This window comes from Sceloporus occidentalis, unplaced genomic scaffold (genome assembly GCF_023333645.1).
Source record: "Sceloporus occidentalis isolate IW3139 unplaced genomic scaffold, rSceOcc1.0.p SCAF_2, whole genome shotgun sequence".
NCBI lineage: Eukaryota > Metazoa > Chordata > Lepidosauria > Squamata > Phrynosomatidae > Sceloporus > Sceloporus occidentalis.
The window spans coordinates 59,538,846-59,555,372 of NW_028316982.1; the positions used below are offsets into that span (position 1 = coordinate 59,538,846).

The 16,527-nt window shown below is 48.1% G+C and overlaps 1 protein-coding gene across 1 annotated transcript; it reads right to left on the reverse strand.

Annotated features, from left to right (window-relative positions):
- Positions 1-2,145: 2,145 nt before the first annotated feature.
- On the reverse strand, positions 2,146-8,399 carry PGAM1 (phosphoglycerate mutase 1). The gene is made up of 4 exons (XM_089509663.1): positions 8,154-8,399; positions 4,698-4,972; positions 3,277-3,457; positions 2,146-3,133 (listed from the first exon to the last, which is right to left on the reverse strand). The coding sequence occupies exons 1-4, from the start codon at positions 8,308-8,310 to the stop codon at positions 2,964-2,966; spliced, it is 783 nt and encodes a 260-aa protein (XP_089365789.1). The 5' UTR covers positions 8,311-8,399; the 3' UTR covers positions 2,146-2,963.
- Positions 8,400-16,527: the final 8,128 nt, after the last annotated feature.

The window sequence follows — 16,527 nt, forward strand, 5'->3', positions numbered from 1 at the left end:
CGCCCAGCTTTATCGTCTATTCAGGTCATTTTGAATTTTGATCCTGCCCTCTGGGGTATTAGCTACTCCTCCTAATTTGGTGCCATCTGCAAATTTGATAAGTATGCCCCCAATTCTGTCATCCAAGTAATTGATAAAGATGTTGAATAGCACTGCCCCCAGGACAGACCCCTGTGGGACTCCACTGGTCACTTCTCTCCAGGATGAAAAGGAGCCATTGTTGAGCACCCTTTGGCTTTGGTCAGTCAACCAATTACAAATCCATGTAACAGTTGCCTTGTCTAGCCCACATTTTACAAGCTTGTTTGCAAGAATGTCATGGGGAACCTTGTCAAAGGCCTTACTGAAATCAAGATATACTATATCCACAGCCTTCCCTTCATCTACCAAGCTGTTAATTTTATCAAAGGGATAAGATTTGTCTGGCATGACTTGTTTCTCTGAAACCCATGTTGACTGTTTGTGATTATGGAATTGCCTTCTAGATGTTCAGACTTTCTGTTTAATGATCTGCTCTAGAATCTTTCCTGGTATTGATGTCAGACTAACTGGACGATAATTGTTGGGATCCTCTTATTTTCCCTTTTTGAAGATAGGGACAACATTTTCGCTTCTCCAGTCTGCTGGGACTTCTCATGTTCTCCAGGAGTGGTCAAAGATTATTGCCAATGGCTCTGATATTACATTTCCCACTATACCACACTTGCCCAGTGTGGGTACTACCTTGAGTCATACCTTTGAATCTAAATATAACAAAATTCGCAAAGTATATACAGTCAGCCCTCCATATCCACGGATTCAAGCATCCATGGCTTGAAAACATTAAAAAAAATAGTTCTATAGAGCATGGATTTGCATGGAGAGCCTCTACAGGTAGAAAAGGGTCTCTTGTTCAGACATATCATTTTTGCATGATCAGTGATGTCAAGAAATGGAATTAACAGATTCTTTCCTCAAAGTTATAAAGGAGACACTTCATGAGTGCCTGAATAGGACATGTTTTCTCCCTAGTGGGATTCCTTGCAAGGCCTAAAATGTAAAATTACTAGCAATTGCAAACAAAAAAGATTTTACTTTTCTTCCAGGGAATAGCAGCAGGGGTGTGCAGCCTTCCAATATTATCCAGGGGGCCAATTTAGACTCCTAACCCCAAAAATTGTCCATCCTTGTTATGTGGGAATTCTGAAGATTCCCTAATTGGGACAGTTAGTGGTTTTGAGATGAGGTGAATATAGGGGCTTTCCTGTCTTTCCTTATTTAAATTTCACAGCTGGTAATGTCAGGATGGAACAAAAGGCACCAGGATCCCTTTCACACCATTTGCAACTGAGGGTCACTAGCAGGACAGGAAGAGGTAGGAAAATCAGAGGCCAGATGTCATCTCCATTATAGGCCAGCTTCTGCAACCTATATTGCAATTATAGTGAAAGAATTCTTAGTGCTAGTTTCCTGCACTTGGCTGAACAGCTGAGTGAGAGAACTAAGGCGGAGGGATAATTAGACTGCATTGTTAAACCACTGAAAACAAAACAAACAAAAAAGAAAACAACCCCCCATCACATCAAAATAGGTGGAAAAAACCTCAGGATAACCTGTTGCCATTTGTATAGCCCACCATGAGTGTTGGTTTGCACTGACACACCTTCAGCACTCAGAAATCCAAGCTGAGCATTACTTTGAGGTTAGAATTTTGGTGTGTATGGGCCTATTTTTGCCTTGGCATGTTGCAAACTAGCTGTACTGTTACTATCATGGTTCTGTTAATACTGGAGAAGATAGTTACATAACCTAATGTGAAATAATGCCAATCTTAACTGACCAGGATGGCTGGGGCTGATGTGATCTGAAGTCCAACAACAGCTGGTCACAGGTTATTAATCTTAAAATGTCATTACTCAGGACTATCTGCTGAGCAGCATAAAGTTCTGGAAACAACTGGGAATACAAAAGCTAGGAATGTTCAGCCACAGAAATCTCACTGCCTTAACTCATTGAATCCTGAGATTTCACTTGGTGTCACAAAAGCCTGGAAGGACCTGTGGGATTTTGCTAGATTCTACCAGGTTAATACTGATTGTGCATTGGAATGGCAATAAAGGTGTATATATTCTGAGGCCCCCTCTTGTAAGTAAACAACACAGGAGCTATTGCACATAATTCCTTTATTTTACTGAGACTAGGGCAAATGCAGCCATTGTACAGTGAAGTGAGCTCCAGTGTAAACCTGCCTTGTGTGTGACAGGGATACCAGACTGTTGGGCAGAAAAGCAACACATGATGATACACAGTATCTGGGCTTACTGGCACTACAGCAATGTTATGGGGTCACGACTGGAGGTTCCAGGGTAAGCACTGTTTCCTTCTCTTCTCTTCCCTAGCCTCACCCCTTCTCCCTAACATTTTGAAGGCAATCACATAAAAGTTGGCTATTGTTACCTAACAAAATCAGTTACAGCTGCAGGGACAACTAAAATAATGGCCTTTTAGTTAAGTGACAAGCTGTTTTCTAAAACAGTGGTCCTTGTATCATTGCTGTGCTATTTCAAGAATTCCTAGCCTTAAATTGCAATCCTGAACAGCCAAGCCACATCAAGCAACACTTGATTCACTGCATCTACAGCTGCCACATGAAATGGAATGAAAGTGAGAGGAGCTGTCTGTTGGGAATGTGGGGAGTGGTTGGGCCCCCTTCCACTTTAGCAGCATCACATTCCATTGCAGTGGGCTTGCTACTCTCCCAGAGCCTCTGCTGGACTGTGGTCCACATTTTTAGGTTTCTAACCAGGTCCAGATGAGTGTGGGGAGTGAATGTGGAAGGAAATTGGTCTTGAAGGAAAGAACATGGCCCCAGGAAGCTTCACTTCCTTTGGCTCATCAGCCTAGTCCCTCAGGCTGTGGCAGGCATGTGCTGGGGAGGAGAGGGATGAGGGAGGGGATCTTCTACTGATTTCTTTCCCCAGGCCTCACTTTTTGACTTTGCCTTGGGCTGCCACAGCTTCCATGGCCTTGCGGACTGTCTCCTCATCTCCCAGGAATTGCATGGGCTTGATAGGTTTCAGGTTTTTGTCCAATTCATAGACAATAGGGATTCCAGTGGGCAGATTGAGTTCCATGATTGCTTCCTCAGACATTCCTGCAAAACAAAAGGGACATGTGGTAAACAGAACTTGGCTATTCTGCTCTGCCTAAGAACTATTTAAAAAGAACCATCTTGGAGCTTTCCTTCAGACTTGACCAGACATGTGCTGACTTTGATGTCTCACCAAACTGACTCACCTTCTAGATGTTTAACAATGCCACGGAGACTATTGCCATGGGCAGCAATGAGCACCCGTTTGCCTTCCTTGATCTGGGGAACAATTTCCTCATTCCAGAAGGGCAAGGCCCGAGCAATGGTATCTTTCAGACTTTCACATGTAGGCAATTGATCTTCAGTGAGGTCAGCATAGCGCCGATCCTAGGAAAGAATATGCAAAGGCACGTAAGACATAGTGGTGGCTCTGTTTGCTTCCAGGAGACCAAAGCAACCTTGTTCCGTGAAATAACGGAACAACTTCAACTCGAAAAAACAAAACAAAACCAGTATTCGTCATGTACTGTAGTTAAAACCTGGCACTAGTGGACACTTTAAAGGTAAACTCATTGGAGGACTTCTGTGTTTTTATTGTGATCTCTAGCCAGCAACCTTTCCTGCTTCTTAATATCAACAGTACTATTATTTAATATTTACTGTCAACAACATGCTATGCTTTTTTGTTTGGCCAAATAAGCCTTCATTAGAGGTCATGTGTAGAGGTCATAAAACTGATTATCACTTTGTCCCTTCGCCACACTTTAATCTATGGTTTCATACCCAGCTTTATTTAATGAGGATTCAGTTGGCTCTTTAATCATAGATGTTCCCTGCCAAAAGGGTGATAGTTTTAGCTTTTCAGTGCCTATTCTAAATTCATATGTTTCTGTTCTGAGTATATGCATAAGTGCTACTAACTCCTCTACAATGACATCTTGCATGTAACCTGTGCTGTGTCCATTTCCATGGTTAAGTAGTTAACAAACACACTGTACAGATTAAAGTCTCTGCCATATCCACTCCACCCCCACTCACTGCAAACAGCTTTGACTGTTGTTGCCACATAGTACAAACATTCAGCAAGGGATGCAATGTGAATGGAACAGATTACTCTTTTTCTTACCAAATTCTATCATATTTGTCAAAATATATGGCATAACAGTCAATTCCAACAAAAATCCAGCAATTATCAAAGCAACATTAGGAAGAACTTCCTGACAGTAAGAGCTGTTTGACAGTGGGAGTTGGAGCACACTCCCTCAGAGAGTGGTTGAGTCTACTTCTTTGGAGGTTTTTAAACAGAGCCTGGATTGCCATCTGTTGGGGGTGCTTTGATTGTGTGTTCCTGCATGGCAGGGGATTGGACTGGATGGCCCTTGTGCTGTCTTCCAATTCTATGGTTCTATGAAACTGTAGAGTTACCAAAATCAATAGGCTAAGAAGGTAAAATCAATGGATGAAATGGATGAATATAAATCCATTGTTGTAAAAAGGAAAGGCCATAAAAATGTTACATTCTATTCACAGGGTTTCCCTAAATGACAGTTACTTCAGATTAATAGCTCTGCACCTTCAGAACAATACCAACCTTCAAACCATTTATGAATTAGAGATCCCAGCTCACCTTGCTGATGGTACTGTAGAAGGGATGATCAGGCTCCATTGGAGGTGGTGGAATGTCATAAGAACGCCTCCAGATCTTCACTTGGGCCTCACCATGTTTAGCTGCGGTCTCAGCCTTGTTAAGGCCTGTCAGGCCACCATAATGCCTCTCGTTGAGACGCCAGGTCCTCACTACAGGTAGCCACATTTGATCAATGGCATCTAGCACAGTCCAGAGAGTGCGGATTGCCCTCTTCTGCACAGATGTGAAGCAGATGTCAAACTCATAGCCAGCATCTAGAAGGCCCCAGAAATCAAAATGCATATTAATTTAATTTGCAGCCCACTTTATCCCAAATGTTCAGTAACACATTGTCCTTATAGATGAAATACAAAGGTTATGTACGATTTTAACTGGAGGCATTAAAGCGCCTTAAACAGCTGAGGAAATCATCTAAATACAGATGCTCCATAAGCTCCCATTTCCTCACTCCAAATTTCAGCACCACACAGGATAAAAAAAAAAATCACTAAAATTTTGGGGAAAGGAAGAATAAGAAATACACTCCTCTTTCATGGACTGTAGATAAAAAAAAACCTGGTGGAACAAGTATTATCATAAATTTTATGTTATTATAACACCAACTTCCAAAGCTGAAAATTAGCAACAAATCTGCAAAATATAAAATTTTGCATTCTTCCAGTACACAATGTCCTGTTCCACAATGTAGCTGGTTCATGATGACTGGCTACACAGACATCCAGTGTAGCGGAAGATGTAATGCTTATGTAACCATTGGCCAGTGGCTGGGGGGAGGAAAATAGAGCAGCAACTGATCCACCAACAAGAGAGGAAACATACTTCCCTTTAAAAAAGGCTACCTTGTGGAGCCCACTGACAAAAGGTCCGTATAGTCACTTGCTTGTTCCCCTGTCGCTGCACTTGGTGGAAAGGGAGAAGCATTGTACAGTAAGGCAAACTAGTATCATGGGTAAAAGTAGCTGTGGTCATACAAAGGGGTGCAATAATACAAGCACTGAACATGTCGGACATGACCAGATTCTTTATGCAAGAGTACTGACCGATGTCCAGTTCTGGGCACCACAGTTCAAAAAAGATGTTGAAAAGCTGGAGTGTTTCCAGAGAAGGGCAACCAGAATGGTGAAGGGTCTGGAAACCATGTCTTATGAGGTCAGACTTAGGGAGATGGGTATGTTTAGTATGGAGAAGAGACAGGTAATAGGTGACATGAGAGCTATGTTTAAATATTTGAAGGGATGTCATATTGAGGACTCAGAGCTACAGGAAAAGAGATTCAACCTCAACGTTATGAGGAATGTCCTGATAGTAAGAGCTGTTTGACAGTGGAACACACTCCCTCAGAGTATGGTGGAGTCTCCTTCCTTGGAAGCCTTTAAACAGAGGCTGGGTGGCCATGTGTCGGGGTGCTTTGAATGTGAGTTCTTGCATGGCAGGGGGTTGGATTGATGACCTTGTGGTCTCTTCCAGCTCTATGATTCTATGATACAAACACTTTAATACAAGGGTGTCCTAATTATTAGTTATTACCAGATTCACTTTTTTTCCAAACAGCCAGGCACTATGCAAAATTCTTGGGGAGAGAATTCTGCTGCTGTCTGAAGACTGGAAGAGAGTCTGGCTTCTTCTTGAGTCTGCAGAGCTCAATTGCAGGGCTGTCTCTTGAAACCTCCCCACCACTTCCTGAAGCCAGAAATGGGCACAAGCTCTCCCCCTGTAGCAGCACCACTGAATGACTCAGCTGCAACTGCATCTCCCTAACAAAGGCCCAGCCAGACTTGCCAGAGTGCTCTGTAGGGCGGAGGAGAAAAGGCAGGGAGGAGAGGACGAGTCCCCTCTCCACTTCCTAAACCAGAGCATCTCATGCCATATTAAGATACTGCCAGGTTCCTTCCTTGGAGACAATGAGGTTCCTTGGCACAGGCAGAAATAGTAGGAAGATATGACCTATCCAAGGTCACTGCCTATTGCACAACTGGGAAACATACCTACAAAGGGAACTGCTCTCTTCACAAGGGGAGAGTGACACACAAATGACACCCATTTTAAAAAGGTCACATCTCTTTCTAATGCAGGACAGGAACCAGTCAAGCCCAATTTATCCCATTGCCAATGGGAGTGAAAACACAAAGTAATCAGTATTATGGGGGGTGCATGCAGAGCCAGCATGGCTATCCGAGTGTCCTAGAGCCAGCGTGGCATAGTAGTTTAAGTGTTGGACTGCGACTCTGGAGACCGATGAGTGACCTTGGGCAAGCCACACGTTCTCAGCCTCTGAGAATGGCAATGACAAAGCCCCTGTGAAGAAACCTGGCCAAGAAACCCTGTAATAGGTTGATCTTAGGGCCGCCATAAGTCAAAAATGACCTTAGATACACAACAACAACAATGTTGGGGGCAGTAATTTGTACCTAAGAAGATTAAATTCTGAAAGGAAGGAACCAGAGGCTCCAGACAGATCAGGATGCCTCTGTTTAGCCCTTAATGGAAGAGAGCTGCCTTTTGTTTCTCAGCGGGAGAAATGAAGTGGAGTCCCTTCTATCCTGCTTAGAGCTCCTGCTTTCTCTCTTTCTCAGAGCAATTCAGGCCAGTCGAAGCTGCTCCTTGTCCAAGGACATGTGCCTGGCCCAGAAACATCTCTCTGGAAACCCAGTGCTGCCCTCTCCAGCCTCTCTCTCTCTCTCTCTCTCTCTCTCTCGTCCTCCATAATTAAATCACAGGGAAAAGAGCATCCTTTCGCTGAAACAAGGGTTGCTTGCATTTATTAATTTATGGTATTTATACCCAGCTCTTCAGCCCTAAAGGCCCTCAGAGCGGCATTTACAGAGCAATTCGCCCATTTGCAGCCTCCATGTGCTGGAATACAACTCCCATCATCCCTGGAAAGGCGGTTCGGAGGCCACGATGCCTGGAGAGGAGAGACAGCCTGACTCAGGCAGAAAAACTGGGGACAGCTACGCAGGATGACCAGCCGTCCTCCTTTCCCCAGACATGTCCTACATTCCAGCCGTCTGTCCAGGAGGAATCCCAAAAGGTCCTCCATTTTAAGGATGACTAGGAAGGATGGCTTTACGTTTCTATGAATTTTGTTTAGGTTTTGTCAGGTCATATCCTCCATTCCAGCCTCCTGTCCGGGAAGAATCACAGGCAGAAGACAGGAGGCTGATGAAATGGAGGACATTACAAGACCCCGCTCTTAGAAATGCCAATGCATGCTTCTTTGTGAGGCACTAAATGGAGGACGTTCCTCCTGGAACAAAGGCTGAGATGGAGGACATGGTCAAATAAAAGCTAAGAAACCCGTGCTTCTTAGTGATGCTCAAAATGGAGGACATTTTGGAATTCCTCCCCAGAACAGAAGAACCCCAAAATGGAGGGCTGCGTCCGGGAAAAGTAGGACGCGTCCTCCATTCCCCGCCCGGGCCCCTCGCTGCTCACCTCTGAGGGCTTCTCCTCCTCGCTGTGCCTCCTGCTGCCCGGTGGCGCTGAGGTCCGCATCGTACCAGCCGCTGAAGCGGTTCTCCAGGTTCCAGGCGCTCTCGCCGTGCCGCACCAGGACCAGCCTATACGCCGCCGCCGCCGCCGCCGCCGCCATACTCGCACAGAAGGAAACTAAGCCGCCTCTGGACTGGGATGCTCTCGCTCTCCTCCTCCCTCGCCGCCGAAGACAAGGAGACCGCTTCGGAGGCCACTGCGCATGCGCGGGGAAAACGCCACGCCCACTCTCTTGCCACCTTGAGTTCGAAATTAGACGTACAAACGCCGCTTGAATTCCGAGTCGCTTTGGATGTTTTGTTCCTACATTCTCTGGAGCAGCAGAAAACAAGCTCGCTCCATCTTCAATATGATCTCCTTTCAAATGCTTAAACAGGGCTGGTATACCTCCTCTTCTCCAGGCTCCCTAAGTCTCTCCTCAGAGGGCAGTGGTCCCCCCCAAACTGTGCTCTTTAAGGGGATGTTGGACTTCAACTCCCAGAATGCCACACAATTGGCCGACATTGCTGAGGATTCTGGGAGCTGAAGTCCAAAATGCTCTTAAAGGGCTCAGTTTGGGGACCATCGAAGATAACTGTCAAATTAGCCATCTGTAAACCGCTCTGACAGTCTTTGTGGCTGAAGGGTGGGGCAAAAATACACTCAAAATAAAACAAGCAAATAGAGTATTAGCAAGGAATGTTTATTTCTATCTAAATCATACTTTTCACATAAAATTAGATCTGAGATTAAAAATAAATATTTTTTGTGTATTTTATACTGCTTTCTGTTTGAGGCCAGCCGAAACTGTGGTCCAAAACACACTGCAGAAATATTCCAGTTTGGGACCACTTTAACTGCCCTGGCTCAATGCTAGGGAATTCTGGGAACAGTAGTTCTGTGAGATATTTAACCCTTCTCCGTCAGAGAGCTCTAGTGCCACAATACACTACAATTCCCAGGATTCCCTAGCACTGAGCCAGGGCAGTTAAAGTGTAACAAAAGCGGACTCAAACTGGATTATTTCTTGCAGTGTGTTTTGAACAGCTTTCATTACCTGAGATGGTATTTGATGATAAGAAACCAAAATATAGTGTCAAAGGGAAATAAGTATACCCTCCACCGCTTTGTATTGAGAATCTATTTTTACTATCTCTGCGGCCATATCAGAGCCGTTATTCTAAGGCGAATTCGTGGCCGTGCGCATGCGCACACCGTGCCTTTAGGACGCGCAGCCCTAGGCCTTGGCTTAGAATGGAGACGTGCGTTCTGTGGGAGGAAGTATGAAGGCCTTCGCGCATGCGCACAGGCGGAGGAGGCTGAGGGGTCCCTCAAGCACGAAGCTCACGCAACTCACGCAGAAGGGCCACGTGACCTCCATCCCTTTGGGATGCGAGAACGTGCTGATGCTCCATTTCTGGTTCGCATTGAACAGATTTGCCTTGGCTGCATCCGCACTGCAGAAATAATCCAGTTTGACACCGCTTTAACTGCCATGGCTCAAGGCTATGGAATTCTGGGAGCTGGAGTTTGTTGTGGGGCCCAGACCACCACAACAAACTCCAACTCGCAGAATTCCATAGCCTTGAGCCAAAAAAGAGTAAAGCAGTGCCAAACTATGTTATTTCTCCAGTGTGGATGCAGCCAGAGAAGGGCTAAATGTCTCACAAAACTACAGTTCCCAACTCCCTAGCATCCGCCTAAATCAGTTACACACCACTGTGTAAACTTACTGCACTTTATAAATGAAGTTTAATAATAATAATATTCAAAGCAGTCTCGAACTGGATTATTTCCGCAGTGTGTTTTGGACCAAAGAACCCCCCCCCCCCAAAAAAAATAATGACCACAAATGACCTACATAAATTCAAATTAGGCAATGAGGAAATTGAAATAGTCAATAGGTCCAGAATGCACTGCAGAAATAATCCAGTTTTGAGAGTGCTTTAAGTGCCCTGGCTGAGTGCTAGGGAATCCTGGGAATTATAGTTTATTGTGGCACCAGAGCTCTCTGACAGAGAAGGCTCAATGTCTCTCAAAACTAGTTTCCAGAATTCCCTAGCATTGAACCAGCAGTCTCAAAACTGGATTATTTCTTCAATGTGTTCTGGACCTTATTTAAATCAATGTCTTTCAGTCAGCTGTATCCCAGTTTAAGTCTGCAATCCAATACCCATTTACCTGGGAATTAATGCAATTAGATTAAAGGATCTAAGGAGACATAGTAGTGTGCTGCTATGAGAAGTAATTAATTTTCTTACCACCCTTTGAATACTGCAGTATTGAATCACACACACATTTACTGAGAAGTAAATCCTGTTCAATACTATTGAAAATACTTCAGTACTGAAGGTAGACTTATTGTAGGGCTAAGTCAACCCAGTGTATGCCTGCATACACTGGGCTACCATATAACCTAAATCCACTTACTAGGGAGCAAACACTGAAGAATACTCAGAAGTAGTAAAGCACACTTGCTTCAATGGGACCTATTGGCAGGTGTGGAGTTTTGGGTGACGGTGCGTAGGGTTGCACTACTGATTTATTTTACTAAATCATTCTTTATATGGTACTTTTCTCTTGTGTTTGTGAAAGCTTTCTACTAGAAAGAAGCACAGGAGAGATCATAACCATTTCCTTCCCCTATATCTATGGGTTAGCTTGCTTTTTTGCCTAGCCCCTATCAAGTGTGTGCACACACTTTTCCCAAGCTGAATCACTGAGGCAGGAACGTACAGCCACCCAAATCAACACTTCTAGGCTACACATTTCTTACAAACTGATTTCCCAAAGGCAAATTGATTGTTCATAGCAATTACATTCAAATAAATGCAAGAAACTGGAAGGTTTGTTTCACTGAAAGTGCTCTGAACTATCCATCTTTTCAACCACAACAATATAGAACATAGATGAGTATGACTTTTTCCAAGCAGGGATCTTGTGCCTCATATTTCAGATGCCTCATAGGATGCAAAAATTGACAGATGGAAATGTCCTGGTGTTGATGATGTTAGTGATGATTAATTCATTTATATCTTGTCTCTCTCCAAATATTGGGATCCAGGGTAGCTTAGAAAAGTTAAAACACTACAATTAAAAAGAGCTGCAAAAGGAGAAGTACAAACAAATACAAAGTTATTATTAAAATAGAATTAAATCTTGTTTTTGTTAACTGCCCTCAAATCAGCCTTGACTCATGGTGACCCTGTGTCCTCTATGCTTGGGTCCTGCAAGTCTAACCGCCTGGCATCTGGTCTTCCTCTCTTTCTGCTTCTCTTCACCTTTTAGCATCGTCTTCTCTAATTATTCATGCCTTCTTAGGATGTAGCCAAAGTATGACAGCCCCTGTTTAGTCATCTTGGCTTCCAGGGAGATTTCCGGCTTGATCTGTTCTAGGATTTGTCTTCTTGGCTGTCCATGGTGTCTTCAGTGCTTTTCTCCAGCACTATATTTCAAATGATTTGTTTTTCTTTCTCTTGGTTTTCCTCACTGTCTAGCTCTCATGTCCATACATGCTGAGAAGGAATGCAATGGCTTGGACAGTTCTCATGCTAGTGTTCAGAATTATATCTTTGCACTTTAGGATCTTGTCTAGTTATTTCACAGCTAACATTCCCATTCCTAACCTTCTTCTAATTTCTTGACTGCAGTCTCTGTTCTGATTAATTCAAAGGCACAACTGTGTTAGTCTCTAGAATCAGTATGTAGAGAGATCTTGTAGCACCTTTGAAGCTAACTGAAAGAGGTTGGCAGCATGAGCTTTTGTAGACTAGTCTACATCTTCAGATGCTTTTGCAAAAAGTCTACAAAAAGTCTCATGCTGCCAATTTCTTTCTTTCAGTCTCAAATATGCTACATGATCTATTCTGATTAATGGCCCCATACAGACAGGCCAAAATAAAGCTGCTTTGGGTCACTTTGGAGGTATGCTGTTTAAATGACGCATGCATCCTAAGAGTCTGGAAGCCGCACCAAAGCTACGTTCCAGTCCATAGGACTGGGGCATGGTTTTGGCATAGCTTTAAGACTCTTAGGTTGCATGCATAATTGTATCTCCAACGTGACCCGAAGCAGCTTTATTTTGGCCTGTCTGTATGGGCCCAATGTTTGACCCAAGGCATGGCGTACCGCATGAGAGCCAGTGTGGTGTGGTGGCTTGAGTGTTGCAGTAGGACTCTGGAGACCAGGGTTCAAATCCCAGATTGGCCATGGGAGCCTACTGGCTGACACTGAGCAAGTCACACTCTCTCAGCCTCAGAGCAAGCAATGACAAAACCCCTCCGAAGAAACTTGCCAAGAAAACCCCATGATAGGGTTGCTTTAAATCTGAGATGAATTGAAGAAGTAGTGTACAGCACTATTAAAAGAACAATGCGACTAAAAACAACCTCTGAATATAAGAGTTAAAATACAATTATTAAATAATTGTATTTATTTAATCTCCCTTCAGCCACCATCTTGGGGGGAGAGAGGCAGGCTGGCCCAACTGCCTGCCTGAAGAAGACAAAGCCCTCCCTTCAGCCACCATCTTGCGGGGAGAGAGGCAGGCGAGCTCCAACTGCCTGCCTGCAGAAGACAAGCCCTCCCTTCAGCCACCATCTTGAGGGGAGAGAGGCAGGCGAGCTCCAACTGCCTGCCTGAAAGAAGGAAAGCCCTCCCTTCAGCCACCATCTTGGAGGGAGAGAGGCAGGCTGGCTCCAATTGCCTGCCTGAAAGAAGGAAAGCCCTCCCTTCAGCCACCATCTTGGGGGGAGAGAGGCAGGCTGGCTCCAATTGCCTGCCTGAAAGAAGGAAAGCCCTCCCTTCAGCCACCATCTTGGGGGGAGAGAGGCAGGCGAGCTCCAACTGCCTGCCTGCAGAAGACAAGCCCTCCCTTCAGCCACCATCTTGAGGGGAGAGAGGCAGGCGAGCTCCAACTGCCTGCCTGAAAGAAGGAAAGCCCTCCCTTCAGCCACCATCTTGGAGGGAGAGAGGCAGGCTGGCTCCAACTGCCTGCCTGAAAGAAGGAAAGCCCTCCCTTCAGCCACCATCTTGGGGGGAGAGAGGCAGGCTGGCTCCAACTGCCTGCCTGAAAGAAGGAAAGCCCTCCCTTCAGCCACCATCTTGGGGGGAGAGAGGCAGGCTGGCTCCAACTGCCTGCCTGAAAGAAGGAAAGCCCTCCCTTCAGCCACCATCTTGGGGGGAGAGAGGCAGGCGAGCTCCAACTGCCTGCCTGAAGAAGTCAAGCCCTCCCTTCAGCCACCATCTTGAGGGGAGAGAGGCAGGCGAGCTCCAACTGCCTGCCTGGAAGAAGGAAAGCCCTCCCTTCAGCCACCATCTTGGGGGGAGAGAGGCAGGCTGGCTCCAACTGCCTGCCTGGAAGAAGGAAAGCCCTCCCTTCAGCCACCATCTTGGGGGGGAGAGAGGCAGGCTGGCTCCAACTGCCTGCCTGGAAGAAGGAAAGCCCTCCCTTCAGCCACCATCTTGGGGGGGGAGAGAGGCAGGCTGGCTCCAACTGCCTGCCTGGAAGAAGGAAAGCCCTCCCTTCAGCCACCATCTTGGGGGGGAGAGAGGCAGGCTGGCTCCAACTGCCTGCCTGGAAGAAGGAAAGCCCTCCCTTCAGCCACCATCTTGGGGGGGAGAGAGGCAGGCTGGCTCCAACTGCCTGCCTGGAAGAAGGAAAGCCCTCCCTTCAGCCACCATCTTGGAGGGAGAGAGGCAGGCTGGCTCCAACTGCCTGCCTGTAAGAAGGAAAGCCCTCCCTTCAGCCACCATCTTGGGGGGGAGAGAGGCAGGCTGGCTCCAACTGCCTGCCTGTAAGAAGGAAAGCCCTCCCTTCAGCCACCATCTTGGGGGGAGAGAGGCAGGCTGGCTCCAACTGCCTGCCTGAAAGAAGGAAAGCCCTCCCTTCAGCCACCATCTTGAGGGGAGAGAGGCAGGCGAGCTCCAACTGCCTGCCTGAAAGAAGGAAAGCCCTCCCTTCAGCCACCATCTTGAGGGGGAGAGAGGCAGGCGGGCTCCAACTGCCTGCCTGAAAGAAGGAAAGCCCTCCCTTCAGCCACCATCTTGGGGGGGAGAGAGGCAGGCTGGCTCCAACTGCCTGCCTGTAAGAAGGAAAGCCCTCCCTTCAGCCACCATCTTGGGGGGGAGAGAGGCAGGCTGGCTCCAACTGCCTGCCTGTAAGAAGGAAAGCCCTCCCTTCAGCCACCATCTTGGGGGGGAGAGAGGCAGGCTGGCTCCAACTGCCTGCCTGTAAGAAGGAAAGCCCTCCCTTCAGCCACCATCTTGGGGGGGAGAGAGGCAGGCTGGCTCCAACTGCCTGCCTGTAAGAAGGAAAGCCCTCCCTTCAGCCACCATCTTGGGGGGGAGAGAGGCAGGCTGGCTCCAACTGCCTGCCTGTAAGAAGGAAAGCCCTCCCTTCAGCCACCATCTTGGGGGGGAGAGAGGCAGGCTGGCTCCAACTGCCTGCCTGTAAGAAGGAAAGCCCTCCCTTCAGCCACCATCTTGGGGGGGAGAGAGGCAGGCTGGCTCCAACTGCCTGCCTGTAAGAAGGAAAGCCCTCCCTTCAGCCACCATCTTGGGGGGGAGAGAGGCAGGCTGGCTCCAACTGCCTGCCTGTAAGAAGGAAAGCCCTCCCTTCAGCCACCATCTTGGGGGGGAGAGAGGCAGGCTGGCTCCAACTGCCTGCCTGTAAGAAGGAAAGCCCTCCCTTCAGCCACCATCTTGGGGGGGAGAGAGGCAGGCTGGCTCCAACTGCCTGCCTGTAAGAAGGAAAGCCCTCCCTTCAGCCACCATCTTGGGGGGGAGAGAGGCAGGCTGGCTCCAACTGCCTGCCTGTAAGAAGGAAAGCCCTCCCTTCAGCCACCATCTTGGGGGGGAGAGAGGCAGGCTGGCTCCAACTGCCTGCCTGTAAGAAGGAAAGCCCTCCCTTCAGCCACCATCTTGGGGGGGAGAGAGGCAGGCTGGCTCCAACTGCCTGCCTGTAAGAAGGAAAGCCCTCCCTTCAGCCACCATCTTGGGGGGGAGAGAGGCAGGCTGGCTCCAACTGCCTGCCTGTAAGAAGGAAAGCCCTCCCTTCAGCCACCATCTTGGGGGGGAGAGAGGCAGGCTGGCTCCAACTGCCTGCCTGTAAGAAGGAAAGCCCTCCCTTCAGCCACCATCTTGGGGGGGAGAGAGGCAGGCTGGCTCCAACTGCCTGCCTGTAAGAAGGAAAGCCCTCCCTTCAGCCACCATCTTGGGGGGGAGAGAGGCAGGCTGGCTCCAACTGCCTGCCTGTAAGAAGGAAAGCCCTCCCTTCAGCCACCATCTTGGGGGGGAGAGAGGCAGGCTGGCTCCAACTGCCTGCCTGTAAGAAGGAAAGCCCTCCCTTCAGCCACCATCTTGGGGGGGAGAGAGGCAGGCTGGCTCCAACTGCCTGCCTGTAAGAAGGAAAGCCCTCCCTTCAGCCACCATCTTGGGGGGGAGAGAGGCAGGCTGGCTCCAACTGCCTGCCTGTAAGAAGGAAAGCCCTCCCTTCAGCCACCATCTTGGGGGGGAGAGAGGCAGGCTGGCTCCAACTGCCTGCCTGTAAGAAGGAAAGCCCTCCCTTCAGCCACCATCTTGGGGGGGAGAGAGGCAGGCTGGCTCCAACTGCCTGCCTGTAAGAAGGAAAGCCCTCCCTTCAGCCACCATCTTGGGGGGGAGAGAGGCAGGCTGGCTCCAACTGCCTGCCTGTAAGAAGGAAAGCCCTCCCTTCAGCCACCATCTTGGGGGGGAGAGAGGCAGGCTGGCTCCAACTGCCTGCCTGTAAGAAGGAAAGCCCTCCCTTCAGCCACCATCTTGGGGGGGAGAGAGGCAGGCTGGCTCCAACTGCCTGCCTGTAAGAAGGAAAGCCCTCCCTTCAGCCACCATCTTGGGGGGGAGAGAGGCAGGCTGGCTCCAACTGCCTGCCTGTAAGAAGGAAAGCCCTCCCTTCAGCCACCATCTTGGGGGGGAGAGAGGCAGGCTGGCTCCAACTGCCTGCCTGTAAGAAGGAAAGCCCTCCCTTCAGCCACCATCTTGGGGGGGAGAGAGGCAGGCTGGCTCCAACTGCCTGCCTGTAAGAAGGAAAGCCCTCCCTTCAGCCACCATCTTGGGGGGGAGAGAGGCAGGCTGGCTCCAACTGCCTGCCTGTAAGAAGGAAAGCCCTCCCTTCAGCCACCATCTTGGGGGGGAGAGAGGCAGGCTGGCTCCAACTGCCTGCCTGTAAGAAGGAAAGCCCTCCCTTCAGCCACCATCTTGGGGGGGAGAGAGGCAGGCTGGCTCCAACTGCCTGCCTGTAAGAAGGAAAGCCCTCCCTTCAGCCACCATCTTGGGGGGGAGAGAGGCAGGCTGGCTCCAA